Below are 20,007 nucleotides of genomic sequence, written 5' to 3'. Positions count from 1 at the left end.
GTAATTAATTCCAAAATTATACTCTTCTCTGGAAGGAATTAACAATTTAAAAAAAAAAATTTCTTTGGTAAATTGTGAACAAGAGGTAGTAGCGGTACGTGCCCGACACTGGCGCCACTCGCGAGTTTCAACTCCGAACTCCCAAAGGCCAACAGCACTCATCATAGTATAGTACAACTCCTAAATTTAAGATTCGCGAACGTGTTTTCCGGCGGCGGACATTCATCTGTTCTCTACAACCCTTTATACCATACATGAAAATGGCGGCTGAATCTCTCCGCCCAGGATTTTTTAATGAGGCCCAGTTCAAGAATCGTGGGAGCTTCTCAAGTTATTATCCAAAAATGCGTGCTTCTGCAAGTTTCAGCTCAAGAGCTTTTCGGGCTTCTCAAGAACCTCTTGATGATGACAAGAACAAGTTCTACAAAGAACTGGGTTTGTTCTTCTCCCTTCACCTGCTGTTGAATTTTACTCTCTCTTTTGCTGTGAAGATTATCTGTTTCTCTTGTTGATGTATTTCAAGAATTATCTTATTCCATGATTGGCAAGTAGCAGATGGGCTAGTTTTAATGGATGCATAAGATTCATTTTTGCTTTCAGTAGCATGCTTTGTGCTTTTGACAACTGGTAGATTTAACTTCTATTCTCTGTAGTTTCTGCTAAGGAAGGGAAAAGGAATGGTTGAGGTTGCAATTGTTAGATATTACGAAATGAATAATCAATGAATTAGTAGATAAACAAGAAATTTCTACGGAAACATACTTCATGTTTGATTCAGTTCAATGTATGAATGATCTGTGGTTCTGTTGCATAAACAAAGATTGGCATTGTTGGTTCATCTTTCTGTAGGTATGTTCTCCTTGAGGAAGAGAATAGAAGATTCTATTCTCCGTGCGCAGATGTTAGCACCGACAGCCTTGGAGCTTGAAGAAGCGAAGCATGTCAATCAGGAAGAAGTTGTTCGTGATTATGACTTATGGGATGACCTAAGTAAATCAAATGAAATCCTTATCAAACTGGCCGATAGTGCTAAGGTGGTCGATACTCTTAGGGATCTTAAGTATAAGGTGCTGCGCCCCTGTAATAGCATTTCTAGTAAATTGAGACTGGTTGACCCAAGCATTACCTTTTCTTGTTGTTTTTGATTCAGTAAGTTTGCATCAACAATTACTTGTTCACTGCAATATTTGCCATGGCTGGGTTTCAGTGAACTATATGTATAGATTATTTGCCTTATCTTTGATTTTGAAGTATTTAAGGTTAAACACATGAAAAATAACGGTTTTAGTATTGTACTTTGTTGAGAAATTATATACTTATGCTGCAGGCAGAGGAAGCTAAACTCATCACAGAGCTTGCAGGGGTGGATGCTATTAATTATGCACTTTTTAAGCAAGCATACAGTGTTTCTTTGGACGTAAACAAGTTTCTGGATAAGTATGAGATGTCCAAGCTTCTTAAGGGGCCATATGACACGGAGGGAGCATGCATCACTCTTGAATCCAGACATGGAGACATTTACTCTGAGGTGTGACATTCTTTTGCTCTCTTGATATTTGGTGTCATGTGATCTCATTGAAACGGTTCGACTTTGAAACTGCATGATTTTATAGTAACATGTCAGGTTACGTGGTTAATTAACTTCCCTACTTTATAGATCTATACTCTATTATTTTTTTAACTATGTCTTCACTTCGTATTAGCAGCAGTTTTTGTTAAGATTTCACCCTTGTCCTGAATTCAGTATCTGATTCCTCTGTCAGTAGTTATCAGTATTTTTTATGATTCACCTTTTCTAATTGCATGCTTCTAAAAGATCTCTTAACGGATCATTTTTCATCCGTATTTATTTGTTATTTATGATATATTTGCTCCATGTTTTAGCCTGTATCTTTCCTTTTAATCTGAACTCTGCACGATCACAGGTCTTTTTCTTTTAACTTTTATATGTTATCTGGCCAAAAAACAGTCTCATTGGTTGCTATTTTTTGCCTTGTTTAGTATTCCTTTCACGGATTTCTGTTTACCGTTCTATTTGAGTTCTTTTTTGCTTGATCTTTAGATTCAGTTGATGAGGACTTAACTCAAGTTATGAGATCTCTTACATCTAGATTTATAAAAAGATTCTTTAGGTCTATCCGGTTAACTTTATTTCTTTTTTGGTAACTCTTCCTAAACAAGGTTATCTAGAAAGGAAACTTACATTCCTCATTCCAGATATCTATTTCTTGGCTGGTTACCGTTATGCATCTTCCCTTTCGGAAATTAGCTCCATGCTTTGCAGGATATGAGCATTGAATGACCCCATGATTATGCTAAAAACTTTTATAGCTTGCACTTGACTCAATTTTATTTAAAGCCAAAGTTCCAGCCAGCTGAAGCTGGACTCTGGTTTTGGATTCGTCACATGGTGTAATTTATAACTCTGCACATCATGGACCCAATTGATAGTTTACCTGTGAATATTTAACTAAATTAATATATCTGGAGAAGATGCTGTTTAGCCATCAAATGCTTGTTTCTGCAACTGTATTTCATTTTTCTTTGTATGTGATCCCTATTGATGGTATACTTTGTCCAGAGATGGGTAGGACAACTCACACAGATGTACATGAAATGGGCTGAAAGGCAGGGCCATGCAGGGAGGATAGTAGAGAGATGTCCTTCCAATAATGGTGGTCTCAGGTCTGCTACGATTGAACTAGAATTCAGATTTGCTTATGGCTATCTATCAGGGGAAAGAGGGGTCCACTCTGTGATTAGAAATTTTGAGAATAACAGTGGCCATCGTGAGGTATGAATGTTGGTTTCTCTGATAAAAAGATAGAAATTTGTTATTTGTGTTTCAACTTTTTAATCAGGAGCATCCATGAAAGGTCTTTTACCCTTCACATACTGCAATGCGCGTTCAAACTTATGAATTGTGCACATTTTTGTATATTTTTGTGATAGTAGTGATCAGGAGAAAATAATTGTTTGCTCTGTTATGTGCCTCGTTTAGCTTATTACCTTCTTTCCCGCTGCTGATACTTTGTAGGCTACTTTGGCATCAGTGGATGTGATTCCTCTATTCATTGAATCATCTCCTGATCTGTCAATTGATGACAAGGATATACTCGTTTCGTACCCTTCACATTGTGAGGACAGTCCATGTCGGACTTCACCAGCTGTTCATGTTCAGCACATACCAACAGGTTTAGAAGTTCGATCCACGGGTAAGTAAAGCAGATTCGAATGAGCTATTTTTAGGTCCTTATCTAGACTCTTTAAAAATACAAATGGTCCTTCGTACCTCTAGCTTGATCAATGTTTTCTGACTCAATATTCCTCATGGGCTTCAGTCTTTATCTGTTATTACATAATGGACGTGCGGTGCTCCTTAGAAGAATCACATATAACATTTTCTGTCGACTTGTCTGAATATATATCAGCAACTTTTCCTAGAACAGAGTTACAGAAAACATAATCAAGAAAATAGAAGGCTTTATACTAACCGGCTATCCAATGCACAGGTGAAAGGAGTCGCTTTGCAAACAAGGTAAAAGCAATCAACCGTTTGAAGGCTAAACTTCTCGTTCTTCTAAGGGACCAAGGACTATCTAGCGTAAATAGTATCAAGAAAGGTGCTACAAGGGCTACGTCGAGTCAAGAAACTCGGAAGTATGTGCTGCGGCCGAGCAAGATGGTGCATGATCTGAAGTGTGGTGTTCAGCTTCCTGATGTAAATGCTGTTTTAAATGGAAATCTTGACCCTCTTATTGCTGCTCACATCAATTCTAGACAATCTAGTATTTGTCAATAAACCAGCTTAGCTTGTTCTGTCCATTCCAGAGATGGTTTCTTCTGCTTGGATTCTTGATGCCACCATTTGGGACAATGAGTTTTGGTCTTTTACCACTTTTTGATATGAAGTGATCTCATTTTTCCTTCTTTTTTTATTACCAATTTTAACAGGTCTTTTTTAGGAGATTGAGGGACTTGAAATCCTCCAACATCATAATAATTCTTAAAATTCATGTCGGGACTTCTTGTACATGAGTAGTTTTATAATTATTCAAAACTAGAAATAGAAAGAAGAGAAGTTTTCAATTTGATCGAATCTAAATTAATTATATGACGAGTGATATTTCTTTATTATATAAAAACGTAAAATTTAAAGAGAGCGATAAATTACTTGTATCCATGTAATTAATTGATCACATCAAATGTAGGTTTGATAAAGAATTTTACTAAAAGAAGAGACACAACTACTTTTTGGTGGAGGGCTGTTGCAAATCAATGTCATATATGGTTGGGATGTGAACCTCACATTTTAATTTTACATGAATAATTCTTCTCACCAAAAATAAAATAAAATAAAAAAACATTAAGCATAATTGACTGAAATAAAGCATATATATATAATTATATTTTAAAATAATTATAAACTAAGAGATTTTAAATATTTAATTATGTTAATTCATATTTGATTTATACGCTCAATTTACTTTTAAATTATTAATATAGATGTAACCCTAAAAAACTCGCAAGGCTTGGAATATAAGGTACCAAAGGGCTAAACTGTCATTTCTAGTCTCCTCCGCGGACACTATAAAAGTAGCCGTTGCCTCCTATTAACCACAGACTGCGAAGACGTTCGGACAACAAAAAGCACACGCACCAACGCACTTACTGTGCGTGGTCAGTTTTCTTTTGTGAGAAAGAAATATGGCAACTCTAAGGTAAGTCTCCGAGATAAAGAATTTCACACACACACTCAGGCACGCAATAAAATCAGTATGCTTCTCTATTTGTGCTGATTCTTATTGCCTGCAGTGTGATTGGTAAGTGAGCAGAATTTGTTCATGTCAATGGGCTACCAAGAATCAAGATTCTTGATTTGCTCAAGAGTCTGAAGTTGTTATGATGAGTTCCTCTTTGTGCTGATTTTTATTGGATGAGGTATGATTGATAAGTGACCAGAATTTGTTTGTGTTGGTTGGTTATCAAGCATCAAGATTCTTGATTTACTCAAGAATCTCAAGTTGTAATAATGATTTAGAGAATTTGGAAAATTCATGAAAGAGCTTGTTTCTTTTGTTCCCTGCATTATGCTTTCCGGGAAAAGTAGACATGCGCTATCTTTATGTGCATCTGATGTTCGACTTATGATTTTTAAGTTCATTGAATGTTAGAGTGTGAAAATATATGTAATTGCATTTATTATTGGCCTATGAACTTGTGAGCAAATAGAGGGCGTGTTACAAAGGATAGAGATCTTTCTTATTTCTTGTTTGATTGGCTTTCAGTGTTGAAATGGGGTAAGATTTATGGGAAGTTGTCCTTGATTTAGTAGTGAGTATTTGGTTGGTGGAGCAGGTATTGATGGGTTGATGCAGAGATGTACTGATAACTCGACAGTTAAACAGGACCCCATAGAATGGTTTTATATCCCTTTTCCACGGGATTTTCTAATTTTGGCTAAACATGATATCCATGTTGCGCATGCATTTGAACACCACGATCCAGAAATGTTTTTCAAGTGAAGTTGCGCTTGTAAGTCTGGAATAGGGCTTTTTAAGATATAACGAATATTTTTGACATTTATTCCAAACATGAAGACAGGGAAAGCAATTGGCCAGTAGCTCAATGTGTGAGCTCAACTGAGATTTCCTTATGACCAGATCTATGAGCATGATAAGTTGTCACAAAGAAAGAAATGAATTCACAAAGACAGACTTTAAGAATTAATTGCATGTAATTTCAAGATAGTTTTGTTCACCAATTAATTTCTTCTTGTTCTTGTTCTTCTTCTCTCCCTCTTTCCCCATTGAATGTGCCGGTGGAAGAGTTGAAAATGTGCACAACCATATGATATATTCTGGGTATGTGGCCCCAGGTGCCCCCAGATTACATATATGGAAGTTTCCTATTTGAATTTACCAAACTATAGTTGATCATCGTGTGATTGTGCATTTATAGTTGAGGTCAATGCTACATCTGAGTTACCCAATGATCTTGTTCATAAGTTTTCTTCAATTATCTCTTTAGCTTTATCGAGGACTTTAATGAAGATCTTTCAAAGATATTTTATGATGTTTATCAGTTTCACTAATTGAAGCTTGTGGTTTTCAGAATTTGATTGACCTATGCTCAAGAATAAAAACCTTTTTCTGAGGCTGGAGTTAGGTGGCGTCTCAGGCTTCTATCCGAGAGAACACCTATTTCCCTCTAAGTTGACATGTGCAGGCTTTTGCTTGTCTGCTTGCTTGGATGCAGTTGATTTAACTGGAGACAGAAGACTGCACTCTCCAGTGCAAATAGGGAAGAAAGGTATGCTGAATGCTCACGTGCACTTATCTGTGTTGTATACAGTGAGAAACCTAAATAGATTCTGAAATCAAATTTAATGAAATAGATTGGTCGATACTTGTCTAAATTTAGCTAATCAATAGTTTCCCAACTTATCTGTCTTTAGGTTTTGGAGATAGGAAGCTTCCATTTCAGGTTCTTGAACCGATGGAGAGCAATACAACGATTCAAGAAAATGCGTACAACTTGGGTCTTCCGTCCGCATATGATACTGCCATGGAGACACTTTCCTCTCTCATTACCAGCAAAAGACGAGGAGATGGATCAATAAGAAGTGCTAAATATGACAAATTGGAAAGGATGTTGATGTATATTAAGGTAACACAATGGAGACAGTATTCTCTATTGTTTGTGTTATGCAGCTGCAGATGATGCCTGAACTGGGATTCGATAGGTTTGAAAATCAATTTTGATGCTACCATCTGAAAAGAAATAATCTTCGTATAAGAACTGTAGAAGTAACTGGGAAATTTTACATTGTGCACTGTGGGACATATTTGTCTCTTTCAAATTGTTTCATTTTAATTTTGTCTCTAAAGTGAAATAAAAACCCATTTGTCTAATGTCTCCCCAGAAGCATTTATCCGAATTAATTATTTTCAGATACATGTTTCTTGGGTTAAGTTATATTCAGACGTCATTCTTTGTGTTATAGATTTAAAAAGACTGTATGCTTGAAATAAAGTTTTGGAGTATCTTTTGTGGTCTTTAAACTCTTGGGGTGAGAAGGTAGCTGATACCTGACTTTTTATTCTTATTAATAGAAGGGTTGGATCTTTTCATGCAAATTAGGATTGCATGCCCTTAGACCACCTGCTTTCCTGCTCGAGGTTCCTCTATATTAAGGGCTTTGTTTTAGCTTCAATCCAGCATAAACACTGACCAGTTGTTTTCAAATTTAGACTGATAGGTTCCATGTGGATAGATTTAGTCTCACATATTGACTTCCAGACCAACCTACAATTCACATGGAACCTCTAATTCGCAATTGGTTAACAACCTACCAAAGATTTATGAAAATTCTAATGTTTTACATAACTTTCACTACGTGCTCCTTGTGCTTTGCATGCAACAAGAATAAGAGTTTCAGTCGAGATAAGTGTAAATTTTTCTTTCTCTTTCCTTATCTGGATGTTTGGATGAGATCTGGTAACATTTATATTTCCCCGATGGCTTCCTGCACTTAAGGGCCATGCATGAATGAGAACTCTTACTATTTGAAAGTACCTCAAATATACTTATTTTACTATGACACATCAGCCATTGGTAATATTGTCAATTTTGTCAATGGCATCGCTGTAAACTTTTATAGTTGTTTGTAGTATGTTTTTTTTAATAATTATAGTTTAGGCTTACACTTGATTATTTTGACTGAGAAATCACTTAATTGCAATCTTGCCAGATTTTGGGTTTGGAAGAACATATAGCTGGACTCAAAATTATCCATGTTGCTGGAACTAAAGGAAAGGTATATATGTTCTACTTGTGAAACTTTATTTTGCTTGATAAGTTTAACGGAAATCGAATTATTCCTTATTCCTGAATGAAATTTGTGGATTTTATAGAAAAGGGTTGAGATTTCTTTGAAAGTGATCATATTTGGCTGAAAGATTCGACTTTCCTGTACTTTTCTATGCAATCATCAAGAGAACTGACATGTTTAACATTAAAAGAGTGAGTATATGGCTAGGATTTTGTGTTTTTCTTCCTTTATTTTTCAAAAAACAGAAAAGATTTATGATTTTCAATTATTCTCTTCTCTCTTTAAATTCCGTTCACCTTTCATATTTCAGGGTTCGACATGCACATTTTGTGAGGCAATTCTCAGAGAGTGTGGATTCAGAACTGGACTATTTACTTCTCCGCACTTAATTGATGTGAGAGAAAGATTTCGTCTAGATGGGTTAGCATTTAAATGCTTATGTATTAATTATTTTGCCTTGACAAGCAACATAGGGTTGCTCGAGATCCACATAGTGGCCATCCTGGGGGGTTTGGGCCTAGGGGTTGTAATCTCTCAGAGGGCCTTTGAACTCTTTTTGCACTTTGGAAATTGGGTATATGTGCCCTCATTCTTCCACATAGATTAAGTCAATGATTTGAGGGAATTTCAGGACTTGTCGAACACCTCAAGTAATAATTGGTCAGTCATCTTGCAGAGTTCTCTTCTGAAGAAATAGGAGAGTTCTCCCATACCTTAAGGATTGAATCAATAATGCCAAAGGACAAATCATGAAGTATATTAAGATATTAAGACATTAATTCATGAATATTACCATGTAAAATGTTTAGATGTTGATTTTGCTTTTGTAGAAAGCATTTCCTTGAGATATCAGTCGACAAACTTCGCTTCAGTTGACAATTCTCCAAACAGGGTCGTCATGATAAAGAAATACATAATGAAGTATAGGATGTACACTCTATATAATGAAGTATAGAATGTAAACTCTTTTGCTGATTTTCTTTCTTTCTGATCAGATTTTTATTTGTCATTTGAGGTCATTATTCTTTGTGCTCCCTCATTCTCTTTTCTGTGGCTCATAGGATGGATATATCTGAAGAAAAATTTCTACATTATTTTTGGGAATGTTGGCATCAGCTGAAGGTATATCTCTTGTTTGTTAGTCATTCTTTCTACATTATTCAAGTAATTCTTGTTTGTGTGGTTAATGTTTTGTACCATATCAAGGGAGATAAACGGTGAAGGTATGTAAAATACCATGTCAAAGGATGTTGGATTCTGTTGAAGGTAAAATGGACTAGGTAAAAGCTATATAAGATGTTCGGTTTTCGTGCTTTATCTTTTTCCTCATCAGCCCTGCTAATCATCATTTGTCCTAATTTGAAGGGGTAGGATTTTTCACATTTTAAGTGTTTTGAGATAGAAATAAAACCTTGAAACAATGAGTTTCCTAAAACCTGGAGGTCCTATGATTAATTGTTCTACTAAATGTTTGAATGTTGCTTGGTTCACGGTATAACATAATTTCCATCTGTCGACTTGCCTAATTATGGAAATCTTCATTTGCAGGAGAATCTCACAAATGATTTGCCTATGCCTCCACTTTTCCAATTCCTCACTGTATTGGCCTTTAAAATCTTTGCATGTGAGAAGGTAGGGTGTTGATGTCCTCTAGTAGCTCCTTAACTCTGTATGTCTCTCTCTCTCCCCCTCACTCACACAAGCACACATACACAGGGACCGACACCCCAAACAACTCAACTATAGCTGTTGGTGAAAATAGTGAAAGAAGGGCTGTAACTTGATGCACTTCCCTTTCTTTCTAAACTTTCAAATCAAATTACATTTTCCTGATCAAACATGAATCTGGTTTTATCGTGTAAAATGTTTTTGACTTTTGTGAAAAGATTTCTGCTGAATCTTTAGACTCGCTGAAGAAATGAATCTCCGAGAGTTACATTCAAGTTTAAATACAATATTTAATAATGGACTTTTCCGCCTTCTGGGATTATTACTATATGTTTTATATCCACTGCATCGGTACAATACCAGTCGTCCTCCATTATTTATTCTGATCATCAGTATGTAACTGTATGGACTTTATTCACTATGGTGGGGCCCGTTATGGCCTTTTTGTAAACTTACACTCCTCAATAGAGGTTATTGATTTTGGATTACCTGTGAGTAGTTTATTTGGAATATATTCCCAAGATGTTTGTGTATTCTACAAATCAAATTGTGCTTATGATATTCTAGATTTCACCTTGCCCTCTTTTCTAATCCCTTTACTTTGAACCACTAGTTTATAGTAGTTTTATGAAAGAAGGATATATCTTGTTGCTTAGTCATTATGTCTTCTTTAGCTGACAACATGGCCATAATTATGGTATACTTTTGAGCCCAGTTTGTTATAAATTATCCAATGCCCAAATATTCTGTTTAATTTGTGGATTTTATTGATAGATAGTTGTGTTTGCAGGTCGATGTTGCCATCATTGAAGTTGGTCTTGGAGGGATCAGAGACTCGACAAATGTGGTAATGTTTCTATCCTTGCTCACTTCTTGGCATCTTAGTCAACTTTTTGAACTTGGACCAAAGAAAATGATATCTATTTATTGGACTAAAAGTCTATAAAATGCTGCCTATTTATTAACGTCTTTTTGTTATTAAATACCTAAAATTGTATTCTTTGGTTATGAACTGAACAGATAAAGAATCCTGTTGTCTGTGGTGTTAGTCCTCTGGGCATGGATCATATGGAAATATTGGGTACTTTCTTCTCCACTTCATTCTCACGGATGTAAATAGTTTTAGCTCAGACCTGGTTGAATGAGTTCACTCAGCTTCCTCCAGTTATTTCTGGAAGTTCACTTTTTGTGCATAGACTGCAGTTAATTTGTGAGCCCTTCCACAATAATATGCAGGAGATACACTTGAGCAGATTGCTTCTCACAAAGCTGGAATTCTTAAGGTAAAACCACTTATAATATGAAAACCAAAACGGTGTGGATTCTACTAATTAACTTTGTCAACAATTATTTATTGCCTAGTTCTTTTGACATTCGCATTGGCAGTTTCAGTTTTCAAGTTTTCTGAAATGGGTTGATGTCTTCTCTGCTCCTGAAGCCTCAAGTCCCAGCTTTCACGGTTCCGCAACTATCTGAAGCAATGGATGTTCTTCAGAAGAAGGCCATGGAATTGAAGGTATCACAACCTTTCCTTAGAGTATGATGTTTATGCGCACATACTTTAAACCTAGTCTGTATCAGATGGCTTCTCATGTGTTTCTGATTTGTTTTCATCTTATTTCCTGCATATTTTTACTTTTTCTTTATGCTTCATTTTGTGAGATTGTTAAAGTTTCGGAAACTTAGATATATGAAGCATCAAATAATTAAGAAAGAACATAAAGAAATTAGCTCCTAATATTATCTAATTGTTGTTGAATCTACAGTCAAGTCCTACCTAAAGCATCAGAATTTTACAGGCCTGTTGTCATTATGTTTGCCACATTTACCTCCAAGCATTTGCATAATGCATCAGATTTATGTGTGTTCTCCTTGATATCCAACTCTGTTACTGAATTACTTGACTCAAAGTTTGGAAGTCATAGAATGGCATAAATATGTTGCATGCTGTATACACTTGTATATAACTGATGGCTAAGCATATGCATTAAGTTCTAAGTAAAGGCTGTTTGACTCGTGTGCTACTTGCAGGTCCCCTTCGAAGTTGTCGCCCCTCTTGATCATAGAAAATTAAAAGGAAAGAAACTAAGTTTGTCTGGTGATCACCAGTTTACTAATGCTGGTCTTGCTGTTGCCCTTTGTAAAAGTTGGCTCCAGACTACAGGAAATTGGGCTAAGCTGTTCCAACATGTTAGTAAACTCTAGTATACTGAGTGCTTTACCTCTTGATATTGTTTTAGATCATGAATGGTTGAATATTTTGCGTTTAGGAGAGTTAGAAGATGAGGTAAGCATTGCAAGGAACTCCTAATTTTTGCATCTATTTTTTCATGGACTTTTTTCCTTTTCAAAATTTAACTGAATTTATGCAGCCCTTCCAAACAATCTGGTAATATCTTTTGGACATTCATCAGGACGACGTCGAAGACAACCTGCCTGAGGCATTTGTGCAGGGTCTTTCAACAGCGCGTCTTTCTGGAAGGGCTCAAATTGTTTACGACTCTGCTTCGGCATCTTCTGACACAGCTGGTAGACCTGGAAGTTCTTCAGGTGATTTGATCTTTTACTTGGATGGAGCTCACAGTCCTGAGAGCCTGGAAGCTTGTGCCAGGTGGTTTTCTCATACTGTAAAAGAGGGGGCGAATCAATCATCAGTTTCATCATCCTCTTCAAAGCTTCAAACAGAAGAAGTTTGGAGTAATGGTCATGTTCAAGCCGGAAAGAATGAGGCAGACAAAATATCCAAGCAGGTAATATTTTCTAGTGATCTTTGTATGTGGTGAGGTAGTGGATAATCAAGTTGATACATCCTCTTTTGGGATCTTCAATGTAGCAGTATGCATTAAACACTATCTTCCTATTTTATTCAGCACCAGCTCTCATATTCAATATTTATACTGCAGATTCTCTTATTCAACTGTATGGATGTGAGAGATCCAAAAATTCTTCTTCCGACTCTTGTTGATACATGTGCCTCATCAGGTACTCAGCACATGTTTTTATCATATAGTGATTCAATCTTCCTATTAATTGAGCTGGAAATATTTTTGAACTTTTTTTCAAGTAACAAATTCAGAAACAACCCCACTACTTTATACGACACTTCATCAGCTAAATTCAGATGAAGTGAAATCATCAAAGAGGCAATCTGTATGCTTTCTAGAGTCTCCTCTTTGAATAGCAAAAGTGGAGGATTTTGGTACCTTTCATTCAAAGTTCAAACCATGCTTGAAAATGTTTACACTAAGTGTATGTTAAATCTTGGAAGCAAATGCAATCTCGTTAGTACTCGGACAATGTGAAGTCGGAATGTAAATTTTTTCGGTCCTTGTAAATCACATATCAAATCAATTATATGGCAAATATCATAATATCTTCACTACTTGTAACTACATGTCAAAACTGAGCTAAATTTTGCGGCTCTTCCTTTTTCCCTATATGTTTTTCCAGTTTTTCATATTGGTTCAGTGATTGCGAGTGTCACCACGCCTTGTGTTTCAGGTACTTATTTCTCAAAAGCTATTTTTGTGCCGAGTATCTCAACTTATGGTAAGGTCACTTCTGGTTCATCGGATATCCCTTTGGAGGACCCTTCCAAGGATTTAACGTGGCAGTTTAACCTACAAAGAGTATGGGAGAAGATAATTCATGGAAAAGGTGACCTCCATGTAGTTGTTTTTTGAAATCAAAGCAACTTGTTTATTACCTTGAAATGCTTATAGTATCTGAATGAATTGAAAATTGCCTTGCCACCCCTTCTCTATGTCTTCCTGTTCTTAATTCCTTGAAGCTCTGAATTGACTACGGGTTACGAACTTATAATTGCCTGTGTAGCATCATTACAAGACATCCAACCTACCTATATGAAGCCTTTAACTGCTTGGTCAATTCGATACCGCCCAAGTGGGTTGGTGCCCAACTCAGTTTGGAATCATTAGATCATACATGTTGAGTCAGCATTACATCATCATATGCTGATCAAACAATTTTCAAGTGAGTTGGGCATTTATCCACCTGAGGCAGCACATCCTCCAAGGACACCAAGTGTTGTTATAGCCATCCCTCTGTTGCACCTCTAGTAAGATTAGTCGACATTTTCAAACTTTGAAAATTTATAGGTGGGATACCTAACAGAAATCATTACGCACTCTCCATCGTAAGAAATATGGACCAATATATCCCAGCATCAGCTAGTTTTATGAAATGTTCGCTTTCTAGTTATCAATGTTTTGACTTTATAGAGCTCAACTAATAGGCATAGTCGCATCCTGTCCGTTTGTCCAAGCAGATTGCCTTCGCAAGAGTTCAGAGATGCAAATTGCAGAGAGCACACCACCCCGCAGATTCATTGATGAGGATATGTCCAATTGCAAACCTTCTGATGGACATTTTGCTTGTAGCGCTGTGGTTTCTTCACTGCCGATGACTATCAATTGGTTAAGGGATTACGTTAAGGAAAATCCTTCTTTCAGAATTCAGGTAAAACAACCTCTGCATGTCACCTTACAACCTTTCTTGGTTTCTGATCTTCAAAAAGGATGCAAATATATCTTTGATTCATGAAAGATATGCTCCCTACCGTTCTTGAGATTTTCAATTTACAGGTTCTTGTGACGGGGTCATTGCATCTCGTTGGAGATGTACTAAAGCTACTGCGGAGGTGATCCAAGACAATCTTGGAGCTCCCATGGAGATACTATCTGCTCCAACTCCAGTGTCATTTTTACAGCAGTCAAGCAACATTTTCAGACGGCTAGACCCCACAATTGTGGGTAATTTCTTTTAATTATTTTCGAGTTTACTTACTTGAGGAAGCTCAAGATTTTGTCATCCCTCAGATTAAGCTCCTCAAAGTTTTATGGTAAGCTTGAACACTTACCAAGCGTTTCTGTCATACCATACAATTGAAGGATTACTACTTGGTGTCTCGGTCAAAATAATCGAACTCATTAATGTATCTTCTCTACGGAATGTTGATAGTATTCTTAGATCAAGCATGAGATAAGGCTCAAAAAATGGTTGTATATGTATTATTCACAAGAAAACAAGAGAGGAAATTGAATACTGAATACTGTATTGAGAACAGAATTGAGTTTTTCTGGTAGCATAAATCTCAAAGCTTCATACCTGGTTTTTGCCTGACGGGCAATAAGGCAGCCTGGCCTTTGATCATCTAACTTGTCTATAATCTTCTTGGTTGGTTTCGATTTCGATCTCCTATGATCTTTTTCCATGTTGTGGAACACCAACGATCAAATTAGCAGAATCTGAGGCAGGTTTTCTTGGATCATTGGTAGAAACTTCTGTGGATTTTCAGAAATTTTTGGTCTCTGGAAATAAAGAGGAGGATCAAATTGTGGGATAGAATCAAGAACAAAAATGCAGGCCAAAATCTGGAGAAATCAGCGCCAGCAGAAGGGCAGGACAGGGATATGAATGGATGTGATCAAGGAAACTCATCCTGTTCTATTCATAAAGATTGAATTGGAGAGTAACGAACATACTTTGGATGAAAGAAATTGGTCCAACTTCGAAAGCAAGCGTTCTTGGCTCGAAGAACTGACAACCAGAAAAAGATGAGCGAGTGAGAATCGATGATCATCTGTACCACTGGATCATTGGGTTACACAACTCATAAACCTGAATCCCAAGGTCCTTATAAGGGTAATGTGTGTAATGATGTTGACCTTCATTTGAGATGCCTATGTAATTTTGCAAAAAGTAGGGGTAGATTGTGTAAATAACGTTTGATGTTTCTGGTGGATGTATGAGTAAATATCCAAAAGGCGGATGTGGTTTTGTATCATATTGTGGATGGCTATCCAAGAAAGGTTGCCTAGGGAGGAGTCTTGGCTTCAACATCTTGGCACTTATTGTATTTTATGCACTGATAGGGATGGGGAATCGTATGATCCTTTGTTTTTTCAATCTCTCTTTGCTGCATCTTGTATCATGATGAGCAATGCAAGATTGGGTACTAGGAATACAGTGAGCCGCACGCCATGCTTGCATTGTTTGTATATCATATATGGCAAGAGAAGAAGATGAAGAATTTCAAATAGACTGGCGGATCTGAAGGCGATATAGAACAGTGCGTATCAAGTTATTAGCTCACTGTTGACCGGACTCAATAGAGATTATGGGAACCTTTAGAATTTGAAAGATAGTTTGGCATAATGCATAATTTTGAGACTCCTATTCATTGCTCTACATTATTATTTTTTAATAATGAAATCTGCCTTCCATAAAAATATATAAGTTTAAATAAATAAAACAAAAAAAATAAAAGAAATGTGACAGAAGAAGTCCAACTACATGACGACTCTGCCTATGTAGTTTCCTCGTCTTTCCCGAACTCTGGATTCAACTCTCTCTCTCTCTCTCTCTCTCACTCAGATACACACATATACACACACCACATACATACAAACACAGATACTACATATTGTATGTGTATATATACATACATATAACAATGTAGTCATAGTTTACATGCGAATTCTTACTCTGGGATGGCGGGTCTCTCCACAGCTCTCCGACCACCACCAGCCTCCACCTCCCTAAACTATCGTTTCATTGGATTATACTCTTTCATCCTCCTCTCTCTTGCATTGCTTGCTTTTTTCCCCCGTCCACCCGACCAGATAACCCATTTTCCATACACCACCCAAGACCCGCCAGTTATTACAACCTTGCCGAGACCCTTCCCCTCCTCTCCCAAGCCGCCGTCCTTTCCTTACTACAGGGACTGGAAGTTCGACTTCGGGTCTGATCTTAACCCCAAGGTCCGTTTTTTTCCCTCCAGTTCTGTTTCTGCAGCGGTGGCATGCATGTTTTTTTCTTGGAGTTGAGTTATTCGTGTGTGATACTGTAATCCGCCATTTACATTTGTGGTTCTTGTTTGAAGTACTTTGCACTGCATGCACTTATATTTTAGTTCAGTTGTGTAGACATTTGTATGTAGTTTTAAGGATTTTTGCATAGCATAGATGATGAGCAGAGCCATGTTTTGTATGTAATAATCGCGGGACAACACCTTGTCTCATGCACACTCATCCGTGAGAATGTTGTAACCTGAAAAATGTGAAATCGAATTACATGTGATAGAATGTTTGATGCCCTGTCTTTTCTTGCATTTTCTTTGTTGTCAGATATGCATCACTTCGACTACTTCTGCTGGCTTGGATGAGATTCTACCATGGATATTCTATCATAAGGTTATTGGAATTACAAACTTTTTTCTCTTTGTGGAGGGGAAAGCTGTGTCGCCTGGAGCTTACAGTGTCCTGAAGTCTGTCCCGGTTAGTACATGGCTGCATTTCTCATTTTTGTTTTGCCTATATTGGATTTTTGAAAGTAGTCCAATGTTAATGTATTCATGTACATCTGAAATTTTTACGCACAGGGGTTTCTAGTTAACTGCTTCCCTTTATTGCAGGGGGTAAGACTTATTCCTAGAACAAAAGATTTAGAGGTGCAACAGGCTAACAGGTTCTATTACGTTTGCCTTCTAAATGTCGCAGTTATGTCCATATGTCTTAATTATAATGTCTAATATACATTTTCTGATCTTTAGCCGTATCTGGAACGAAACTTGGCTAAAACCCTTCTTCTATAAGCCGTGCAACTATGAATTATTTGTAAAGCAAACTCTGAATATGGAAAGCGGCATTGTCATGGCAAGAGTATGTTCCCGATGTGTTTTTCATGATTAGAAGTTAATATTTTACTGATAGCTTAATTTGTCGTTTATTTGCTTTTTCAAGGAAGCTGGCATGGATTGGATAATCCATCTCGACACTGACGAGCTGATGTATCCAGCTGGGAGTCAGGGGTATTCTGTTCCAAAACTTCTGTCGGATGTGCCTGAAGATGTTGACACGGTGGTCTTTCCTAATTATGTGAGTGAATGCGAATGCAAAACAACAATTCTGATCATTCTGTTGTGTCTACGTCTAAAGACCGTGCTGAAAAGAAAATCTCATTTTTCAGGAGAGTGCTGTCGAGAGAGACGATATAAAAGAACCATTCAGTGAGGTAATTAGTTTTCATTAATAGCATAGCATATTTGGCATGAAATCTGCTAACACACACTTACAATCAATCTGTTGAGACACATCTTTATGTTGTTTCAGGTGACAATGTTTAAGAAGAATATCGACCATCTTCCACAAGAGACTTATTCCAGCTATTACCACGAAGCATCTCACAGTAATCCAAACTATTTTCTGACTTATGGAAACGGAAAATCAGCTGCTCGTATCCAAGATCATCTACGTCCAAATGGTGCACACAGATGGCACAACTATATGAAGATCCCAAGGTACGATGATTCCTTGTCATACGACCTCATTATACAGAATGAGGAGATCAAATTTTTGCTGTCTGCCTTCTTTTCCTTTTCTAATACAGTATGGAAAGACATGTGAGTTCATGCATTTTCTTTCTTTCATAGAGAGATTGAATTCGAAGAGGCTGTTGTTTTGCACTACACATACACAAAATTCTCAGACCTGACTGCAAGACGGAACCGTTGTGGCTGCAAACTGACGAGAGAAGATATTGAAAGATGCTTCATGCTAGACTTTGACAGATATGTGAGCTTTTAGTAGTCCTAAACTTCAGCTTTCTTAGAGAAACTTTTTGTTGATCAATTTTGTCTGCAAATTGATTATCGGATAGCAGGTTTGTATGCATCAGCCAAAAAAAATTAGTACAACCTTTGCCGTTTGAATATCATCTTCTCTTGGTGGCTATTAGAGGTTCCAAATTCATTTCTTGAAATCTATATAGGAGTGGTTTAAATTGTACAAGTCAAAGAATGTGAATTTTATAGTTTGATGCAGTCGATGTAATTCTGTTGTACAACTGCAGGCTTTCATGATTGCTTCAACAGGAACAGAGGAACAAATGCTCAAATGGTAATGATAACAGGGACGAAATCGTTGTATATTATTGTAGCCTCTTTTGTGTTTCAGTCAGAGTCATTTCTGAAAGTTTTCCTTCGCCCGAAACAGGTTTAGTTAACAGTTACACTACGTCTTTAAGGATTCATGTATCCAGCTTAGACTTTTTTTTAGACGTTCCTGATCCTATCACAGCTATCTTAACTTCTTTATTGAGTGAGCAAACTGTAGAAGTGTCTGCTTGTGATCCTTGCTCAGGCAGCATACCATGATTTTATCTCAACGTTGAATTATAGATGTATTTACATTGTCTGTTTCTTTCACAGGTATCGTGAGCATGTTGTCTGGACCGACAGGGGAGTGAACTTGAAACTTTTAAGCGAAGGAGTCTTTACCCGAATTCATACTCCAATGGTACATTAATCCTTTCCTCGTGAATGGAGGATAATTGATCTGGCTATGCCTACTTGTGCTTTTACACGACAACATTATTTTGAACATCCTTAAACTCTCCATTCTGATATAGGTAATTATCCAAAGTTTGAAGGAATCAGGAGTTTTCAGCTCCGCCATTGCATCAGCACAAGAGAGTGCTATATCAGACGACAAGCTCCTAACATCTTCTGGGACTGGGAGTGCTAAGAGATCAGGGGGTGTTGAAAATGAAATAGTTTCGGAGTCTACAATGAATTATACAATCACCCCGCCCCTACTATAGACAATGCTGACTTTGATTGAACAATATGATCATTCTTTGTGAAATCGACACACCTAAAAGATGGTTATAAAAATTATAAATATATTATTAACTTTGAATTATTTTGAGAGAAAATATCATTAGTAATAGTTATTTATTTAAGTATTAATACAATAATTATTATATGGTGTATAAATATTGCAATTTATTAAGAGTCTTTTTTTTTGGAAATGTCCTTAACAAATATATCATTTCACTGCGATATTCAAGTATTTGTCATTAAAATAAATAAGAGTAATATTTTTTTAATGTTTTCTTAGTCAATTTTATTTCAATTTTGACTCAATTAAATTCATTAATGTTAGTTCTTCATGATCAAACTGAACTATCATTTAAATTTAAGCGATCAATTAACAATTCTTTCATAATTCTTATTATTTTAAAATCAAACTCTTTTTTTTTAAAAAAAAAAAAAAATCTAAGATTCAAAAATGCAAATTCTTTTTTAGTACTCTTCTTTTTAGAAAACACTACCTAATCAATTATGGTATTACCAAAGATATAACTAATCATGCAGCTAAATCCCAAGTAGAAATATGCACAAATACGTCGAAAAATGCAATTATTTTATTTCTTTTCAGTTCAACAATTCTTGAGAAAGCGAGCTAGAATTTTACTTAACAAAAAGTTGCTCTCTTTTACTATAACTAGTAATGAAGACGTGTGTTGCACGTGATCCATATGTTTTCTCTAATAATATGTAATTTTAAATTTAATGATAAATATAAAATATATTAGTTAAGTTTGAATAAAGAGAAATGAATTCTCGAAAGGTTGGTCAATTCATGTGCTAGCTAGTACATTCTTGGCTAATTTGAGAAAGTATACGAGCCCTTTAGAAA

At 36.4% G+C, this 20,007-nt stretch overlaps 3 protein-coding genes across 6 annotated transcripts; all 3 read left to right on the top strand.

Annotated features, from left to right (window-relative positions):
- LOC105159869 (peptide chain release factor PrfB3, chloroplastic) lies at nt 89-3,932 on the top strand. Of its 2 annotated transcripts, none has more exons than XM_011077077.2 (6): nt 89-435; nt 850-1,034; nt 1,328-1,528; nt 2,582-2,794; nt 3,038-3,215; nt 3,513-3,932. In XM_011077077.2, the coding sequence occupies exons 1-6, from the start codon at nt 255-257 to the stop codon at nt 3,800-3,802; spliced, it is 1,248 nt and encodes a 415-aa protein (XP_011075379.1). In that variant the 5' UTR covers nt 89-254; the 3' UTR covers nt 3,803-3,932. The 2 variants fall into 2 exon arrangements, with proteins under 2 accessions (XP_011075379.1, XP_011075378.1); XM_011077076.2 differs by having other exon boundaries at nt 850-1,067.
- Nucleotides 4,627-15,061, top strand: LOC105159870 (folylpolyglutamate synthase). 3 transcript variants are annotated; one of them, XM_020693257.1, is made up of 18 exons: nt 4,637-4,721; nt 4,816-4,941; nt 6,115-6,312; nt 6,458-6,669; nt 7,754-7,819; nt 8,145-8,254; nt 8,896-8,956; nt 9,383-9,466; nt 10,293-10,349; nt 10,523-10,583; nt 10,739-10,785; nt 10,941-11,018; nt 11,534-11,692; nt 11,917-12,252; nt 12,406-12,484; nt 13,004-13,159; nt 13,791-13,981; nt 14,107-15,061. In XM_020693257.1, exons 3-18 carry the CDS (start codon nt 6,129-6,131, stop codon nt 14,164-14,166), a joined length of 1,941 nt encoding a protein of 646 aa, XP_020548916.1. In that variant the 5' UTR covers nt 4,637-4,721; nt 4,816-4,941; nt 6,115-6,128; the 3' UTR covers nt 14,167-15,061. The 3 variants fall into 3 exon arrangements, with proteins under 3 accessions (XP_011075380.1, XP_020548916.1, XP_020548917.1); XM_011077078.2 differs by lacking the exon at nt 4,816-4,941 and having other exon boundaries at nt 4,627-4,721; XM_020693258.1 differs by lacking the exons at nt 4,637-4,721; nt 4,816-4,941; nt 6,115-6,312 and adding an exon at nt 7,917-8,025 and having other exon boundaries at nt 6,654-6,669.
- Nucleotides 15,946-19,169, top strand: LOC105160046 (glycosyltransferase-like KOBITO 1). Its single transcript, XM_011077310.2, has 11 exons — nt 15,946-16,287; nt 16,654-16,803; nt 16,941-16,993; nt 17,079-17,187; nt 17,269-17,403; nt 17,495-17,539; nt 17,638-17,825; nt 17,958-18,099; nt 18,377-18,423; nt 18,735-18,822; nt 18,935-19,169. The coding sequence occupies exons 1-11, from the start codon at nt 16,015-16,017 to the stop codon at nt 19,124-19,126; spliced, it is 1,422 nt and encodes a 473-aa protein (XP_011075612.1). The 5' UTR covers nt 15,946-16,014; the 3' UTR covers nt 19,127-19,169.

This window comes from Sesamum indicum, linkage group LG4 (genome assembly GCF_000512975.1).
Source record: "Sesamum indicum cultivar Zhongzhi No. 13 linkage group LG4, S_indicum_v1.0, whole genome shotgun sequence".
NCBI lineage: Eukaryota > Viridiplantae > Streptophyta > Magnoliopsida > Lamiales > Pedaliaceae > Sesamum > Sesamum indicum.
This window is presented reverse-complemented; position numbering and strand designations above follow the sequence as displayed.